Genomic DNA, 7,411 nt, shown 5'->3' on the forward strand with positions numbered 1-7,411 from the left:
CCTGGAAAAATGTCATCGAGCGATCCTGATTTACAGGCGTAGGGAAATCGGTGCGGTGAACTTCGTGTCCGCGGCGGAAACTCAGAAATTTTTGCTCGTGGGAATAGGAACTTTCATTGACGTTCGCCTGTAGATATCTTCCGAGGGGGGGGGAAAAAGAAAGGGACATAGAGCAAAAGCAAGCAGACGAAAACTACGAACAATTCGCCAACGATTTTTGCAAAAGTCAAATTTACTCGACAACGTACGACTGAAATTGTTTCTGGCTGGCGTGCTAAAATCGCGGGTTTATTCGTACGGTGATAGAACGACAGGTGTGTATTTTATCAACGACTTGATCAATGCTGCTGAGATAAAACTGCGTATACATACACTGCAAAACTATCTACCAACCTCGTGCATACACTATAATAATATAAATGTATTTTGATAAGCATTACGAAGTAAGTTATCCTTCGATGGGTTAACGCGAAAACACCTCTATTCGAGCGTAAAAGGTTTCCGATATGGAATCAAGCACGCATTTAGTGACTCTGGCTCTGCCGGAAAATTCCTTTCACGCGCGTAGAGTAATGACTGGTATACATAAATGTATATGTTTAACGATACTATTGCAGTACAAATTTGTCGTTTAAAGTTTGCCTGAAAATGGCTGGACAACAGGGGAGAAAATGTGACGCTCAGGTTCGAGTAATTTTGCTTTTGGAATTCTCGATGCTGGTCTATAACAACTCCCATCCTGCCCGGTGAATAACTATGCAAATTTCTGTATGGGTTAAGCAGAGACTTCTGATAGCACCCTATACTATAGACGAGTTACGAGGAAACGTGCTCATAAAGCCACGCACGGCCAAGATTGACCTCTCCCTTTTACCATCTCTCTCTCTCTCTCTCTCTCTTGCACACACTCTCTCTGGATGGTGACGTTCCTCGTGAACTCGTAACGATGTCTTTCTTTCGCAAAAGTATCAGTCGTACTTTCTATGGTCGGATCAAGCATCATCTCATAAAATAAACATTTTTCCCTTGGCAGAACACTGTAAACTCGAATCATATCATTCTTCTCGATGCTTTATTCTCGAGCAGTTGGAAAAACTATCTCGATATAAAGTATCTCGATGATACGCGTGTCTACAAGATCGAAACCATCGTTGTTAAATTAATAATTCGCTTAGAACGTACGTACTTAAGAATAAGTGAATTGCGAGGCGTGTTAGATGCAAACTACGAGTGTATCAGAGTGGGTAAAATCGAGAGGCTGTTCAGGTTTTGGATGTGAAATAGCACGTGGTCACGAGACCGAGCAGTGCGAGTCAAAGAACGAAATAATTCGTCGAGGGTGTTTATAGCGTGCATCGTTAGGACATCTCATAGAGATACGGAAACTTGATTAAAATATTGTTGGTCGGTCGACTTACTGTATGAGGCGACCAATGATGCGGCCAAGTTTTGGTCTCGAGAGTACTCCCAACGTTCGGTTGACTTGCTAAGAAAACGACTCGTCTGTCGGTACTTCCGGTTCCGGTGCCGCTAGTAGTGAGAAGAGCTGCTCTGGCCCTCGATCCACCGATACTTAACGTCGGCGACGTGTCCATGTTGCTCTGAAAGTGAAACGAATCCGAGAATCACCGACCGCTCGCGAATTTTGAACCGTGCTCTTTTACCCGAGGAAAAAAGGATTGTTTTCTTTTTTCCTTTTTTCCTTTTTTTTTTTTGCGAAACCAAATATATGCGGGAACGTGAAATTTCATTACGTTGGATTTCAATTACGCGAGATGTTTGACCGTGAAGCAGCGACGAATGAAGTTCAAACAAATTCAGCTAGTTTAATGAAGCCTGTTACGGGAATGATGAATGCTTCCGTAGGAATTCCAAGCCAAGTATGCGTCTTTCAACTGTAGTCTTGGTTCGCGAGATTCTCTTATTAATTCTGGCTCCGTACACGCAGAATTTTTAGCAGTATCAGAAAAATTTTACAACGATTTTTTCGAGAGGTCTCTAAAAAGAATATCCAGCGTACGATTACGGCTTCGGTGAAATTTTAGCATTGCATTTTGTTTGACGTTTCTCGCCGAATTGAATGCATCGCTGGCATGAAAATTGTTATCGCGACCTTGGGAAAATAACAACGATATTATAACGATTCGACGCGACGCGATACCGCCTCTGTGTCTGTTCGACCAAACAGAAGGAAAACGAATATCCCTGCGGAATGAAATTTCCCGCGATTCGGGTTTTCGCGCTAAAGCCAAGAACCGCCACGGAACCCGGCGTGATCGATATCGCAGCGTATGAACGGTGATTCCAGAACACGGCCGTCGTCGTAAAGAAATCCGACGAGCGTAATCGAGCTCGTTAGCTTCGAGAATGAAAGCTCATCGAGCTGTGGGGAGCCGAGCGAACGAGCGAGAAGACGAGTGCGCAGAAAAGGAAAAGGAACCAACGGCGAGGTAGTACGTTTTTCAGTAGGAAATACGGGTCGTCGACGGACATTAAGGAGAATGATGCGCGACCACGACCCGGCCAGACACGCGATGCGACGCGACGCGACGCGACGCGACGCGAGAACGAATAAAAAGGGGCGGTCGAGCGAAAAAGAAGGGGCGATAGAACGAAACGTTGAAAATAAAATCGAGCACCAGCGTCCGCGGCGTTGACTAGGCGCTAGCGCGGAACTGACACCTACCCCTTAATTAAATCTCGTTGAATCCTCTTCGGTGGTGGGTGGATCGCGACAACAACCTCACGATTGATCTGTAATTTACGCGGGACACCGTGGAATACTTGCTCGGATCACGATAACGGTGTCTTGGTCGCGGAATCGGCGTTTACACCGTTAACCCTTATTCCCCCCGGTTCACTACACTTAAACCGGGTAATTCTTAAAGTCGCGTGCACCTAATCATTATTGCCAAACCGTGAACGGAGGCGGGGGTGCGAAAGCGGCGTTAGGTATTCTTTAAATCGTTCCAGTACGACGTCGGCTCCTCCTTCGCGCAATTACGAGTCATTACGCGAGGCATTCCATCGTGTACACCAGGTACACACAAGACACCGCACGCCGGTGTCCGGTGTTCGGCTATACGGAGACCATCGACAGACTGCAGAGAGAGTTAGATTAACCGTAGCCGCGGACGATTTATCGCGCGATAATAACGATCACGAAGATAATGAGGACTACCACGCGGTAGCCGTCGATGTTATCGGGCCCGGGGTAACTACCATAATCGATTTAGAACCGTATTCTCGAATCCCGGTTTTCGAACTCGCATTTCACCGGTACTTCGTATCGGATCCCGGTACTCTTTCGGAACTACCGGAAAGCCTTGATTCGGTTAGATCGTTCCCACGCCGCGAGAAGTCCAAGTTTACCCGCAGAATCACGAGCACCACTGTTCATCCGCTAATGGGAAAATTACTGCTACGGCTCAGTTTAATCTGTCAGAAAATTTATTCTACCGACCGTTCCACCCCGAACTCGCACTGGCTACCGATTTTAATTATACCTACGCGTTACCCATCAATCCCCCCAGAGAATTTATTTCCCGCTTTTTTTTCGTCTCTCTGTCCGCCGGCGTTCGTTTTTCTTTCCCCCTCTAGCGACAAAACGATCGCTCGAGAATTTTATTCCTGTCGTTGTAAGGCTGCGGTCTCGATCAACTGTTCGTCCTCAACGATGATTCATCATCGACAGCCGAGCCCCGAGTTTCCTTTACGATAGCCCTTACGACCCGAACACGGAACGATTCTTTCGACCCGTTCCTCGCTCATGGTTCACGGAACGAATTTGTTTTGCACGGCCCGTCGGTGGTTCCGGTTGTACGGCACGGTTTAGAAAGATCGAAAGTATCAGTTCCGCGCGACGAACTCCGTCATGGCCAGATGCAGCCGAGCGTCGCGTTCGAAATCGCGCACGACACTGAACCGCCTGGTCGTCTGGCGCCCGAGGTGAGCCTCTCGCGGATTCGCGGGCTCACGTGTGAAATTCTTGCGCATGCACCGACGCCTTCTCCCTTCCAATTTCTCCTCTTTCCATTCTTTTCTTACCCTCCCTGTCCTTCTCTACCCTTTCCCGCTAAACAGCCCCTATCTCTATCTCTCTTCCTATTCTTTGATGCGTTCTATCGCTTTTATTTTCCTCTACCCTTGTCTGGATAAGCTCCTTGAGATGTCATCGTACGAGTGACAAGTATCTCCTATCGGTACCGGTTGCCATACAACCGAAAACGACAAAATATTTCGTCCAGTAAATTCGAGTAGTCCATAAATATAGCGGTCAAATATAGAGGGTGGTTTGTCAAATTTGAAAATTTCAAATCATTCGCGGAAAAATTATTTTCGGTTGCGGGGGTCGATTGCAATCATTTTTGGTGAAGAGACATACCTTCGAAATCCTATCCGCTTTCGAGAAAAAAAATCCTTATCGAAGATATACTGTATGACTGTATGGAAATGTTTCTCTAACTTTTCAACGAAGCCTCGATCAACAAATTAGTATCCTTGATTTTCGTCTTATTTTTGCCTGTAGAAAACCTGCAAATTATTTTGTTGGAACTCCCTACTCTGAATTTTTAATTCACCTGTCTCTGCTAATCCACCGTGGGTGTACTTGGGTGAGTTCAATGTAACCTTTAAAATAATAACCGTTAATATAATGCTGATAAACAAGAGTGTCACCTAAACAAGGAAATTGTGCGCGCGATATTACGACACTTTCCTCGCTGCCGGTGCACCTTTTTTCTCTTGCAAGTTCCGCCTCCCGCCATAAACTTTCTGTTTTCACCGCTTGTGCGTCCTACGCTACGAACCGTACATACCTGCTCGCATTATCATCCACGCTTTACTTCCTATTCTCGGGGGTTCGCCGGCATGCGACGAGTGTCGTATTTGCGAAGGATGGTATCTCCGGGTCACTTAATAAATTGCACGGGCATCGCGATACCGTTATCGAATCCTAACATTTTAACGCGGAAACGTGACAAATAGGAATCACAGCATTATGTAACTCGGGCGATACGGTTTGGTCTGCCGCGGAATAGTTTGCAAATTCCAGACACATTTGAAATTCACAGACCGAACTTGCGAAGAACGAGTCATTCTATGGTTAACGCGCGTATTGCAGGCTCGAACAGATTTGAAATTATTTGTCTTTTTCGTTTTGTTTGCTCGCAGGATCTCGACGATCCATCGCGCAACGTAAGATCCTCTTTCAGAAATCTGCCTCGTACGATAGTTAAATCATGGGGCACGAACCTGTTGCAGACCGTTTGACGATATGCCACTGAATCGGTCTTGCGAAATGTGTGCAGCTTTTCCTCGCTCGATCGATTAAGTCACCAGGCAAATGGTACGCGAGTAATCGGGATCGAACGCAAGAATGGGGCAGAAGAGCGAACCGATTGCGACAGAACGATCCTGTCGGGGCTGAAACAATGCCGCTTCGAAAATGGAAATCGCAAAATATAGGATCGATCTTTTCCTGTGTTCCCTTCTCTCCTACCCGTCTCGTCTATTCATCTCCTTACTTTTGTTTCTCGTTGGTGATTTCTGGGATTTTTACCGGTAACAGTCGAGACGACGGCGAAGGCTATAGCGCGAGGATAAAAGATCCTAGACCGGATTGATTGATTGTTTCTCTCGTGTAGGGTCGCGTCGATCGATCGGAACGAAAGTGGATCCGAAGGGAGATCGACGGAGAAGATACATAGTTCTTAACCGACGTTCGAAACCAACTTAGACGGAAGTACTTTGGTCCGATCGTCGAATGCCTTCAGGCTGCGAGCAATCTCGACGATCTTGCATTTCGCATATGATCGCGACACCTCTCTTGCAGCTGATTGCACGCGCCAGAGAGAGTTTGATAGTCACTTTTGCGTCGAGTGCTTCCGATTCGTGAATTCTACAATCGCGAAAAGTCGAATCCTGCGGATGAAATTCAGCAGAATCCAGGAACGAGATTTCTTTAAGCAATATTCTCTGCATGAGATTTCGGGAAGGCAACGTTCTGGTTTGCAATTATCCGTTCAAGATCTATAGAAACGTTTCTGGATTAAAGGCCCTGCCAAATGTCTGTAAAAGACACTAAAAATTAAATCGTTACAAATTACTCGAACAATATGTCTGTACACGATGGATACCGTATGATTTAAATTACACAGAATGACCGGCAACAGGTGTCAGAAACTTTAAAGGGTGATTTTGCATGCTAGAATAAGAAAGAAATGAAAAATAACGAAATCGTCATTCGAGTTTTCTACACGAGGTATCGATTACTGAAAATATCCATAAAGGCGCAGAATCGAGAGGTTTGGGCTCTCGTATCTTTGACAAGTCGTAATTTCGTGGACGATATTAATACTTCGTTTTACGCGGAACGTTCCGAGGTATCGATACGAGTAAAAAAAATTGTGCATTTGCATTTTTAAAAAAAGTCAAGTCGTAAAAAAGTAGGCATCACCATATCATTCAACTTTTCCCTCTGCAAATTTTTTTATCTCGTCCCAATTGCATGACACCCTGTGTATATACGTATATAAGTTTTCAAATGAAGTCCCTCATTCCTCCTCCCACTGCTTCCGAGGCAGGGATCGTCGGTGAGCTTTACCGACGAGTCTTCTAGCGAGCCTAGGACGAAACGTAAAATTCTTTTTTTTCCTTCTTCCCCCGGCAATTGCTTCTCTCTACATAATACGTAAGACCGACACCTTAGTTATCTGGGCAATCAGCAGCCGGAGCAAGAACCCCTAACAAATGACATTACGTTCTTTGGCTAAAACTTAAGCTGTTAAATGCCCAAGACCTAACATTTTCAATACGCGCCATTGATCTTGAACAAGCTCGTACGCACAGAGGTTTGGTCGACCAACTCTCTCGCGTGTTTTTTGCGCGCGAAAAGCATTCCTTTTCATTTATTTTTCTGTTCGAATGATCGTAGACGCGGGAAGAAAATATCACGGTGTTAATTCAAAGGAATGCGTAGCGCAACGAACGTATTTCGAGAGGAAAATTAATCCACGTCCGACGCAAAAATTCGCGATTTCGCTTTTCGCTGTGGAGAAAGCAGCGCCGCGAAACTAACAAGCAAATTAATTCGCTGTGCTGTTACGGGAGCAGTTTACAGGAATCAGCCAGGCTCCATGGATTCCCAGGTAGTTACTCGTAACGGGGGTCTATTAACGAGGGAAAAATGGTGTTCACGGTACACCGAGGAAACGAGGGTACTCGTTGGACGACGGTGTCCCAATGTCTCGTAAAACGCGATTTTATTCGAGGTTGAACAAATTGAAATATAAGCCGCTCGTAAGTCTGTTCCTATCTACGAGCGGGGACAGTCGGCCCTGCTCTTCTTTCCGTTCGCTATACGCGCCTATTCGTCTTTCCTTCTTGAGTTCTCGGATCTTTTATTACGGCC

At 45.7% G+C, this 7,411-nt stretch overlaps 1 protein-coding gene across 2 annotated transcripts in view; it reads right to left on the bottom strand.

Annotated features, from left to right (window-relative positions):
* Positions 1-2,939, bottom strand: part of LOC122397750 (zeta-sarcoglycan-like) — a 134,558-nt gene extending 131,619 nt beyond the window's left edge. The window contains exons 1-2 of one of the 2 annotated variants that reach the window (XM_043397124.1): positions 2,687-2,939; positions 1,419-1,601 (exon numbers count right to left, since the gene is read on the bottom strand). In XM_043397124.1, the coding sequence (XP_043253059.1) occupies positions 1,419-1,595 (177 nt within the window). In that variant the 5' untranslated portion in view covers positions 1,596-1,601; positions 2,687-2,939. Of the gene's footprint in view, positions 1-1,418; positions 1,602-2,686 lie in introns of those variants that run through there. The other variant, XM_043397126.1, reaches the window with a different exon arrangement.
* Positions 2,940-7,411: the final 4,472 nt, after the last annotated feature.

Source organism: Colletes gigas, unplaced genomic scaffold (genome assembly GCF_013123115.1).
Source record: "Colletes gigas isolate AHSC1104 unplaced genomic scaffold, ASM1312311v1 Colletes_gigas_Sc00010, whole genome shotgun sequence".
NCBI classification, from domain to species: Eukaryota; Metazoa; Arthropoda; class Insecta; order Hymenoptera; family Colletidae; genus Colletes; species Colletes gigas.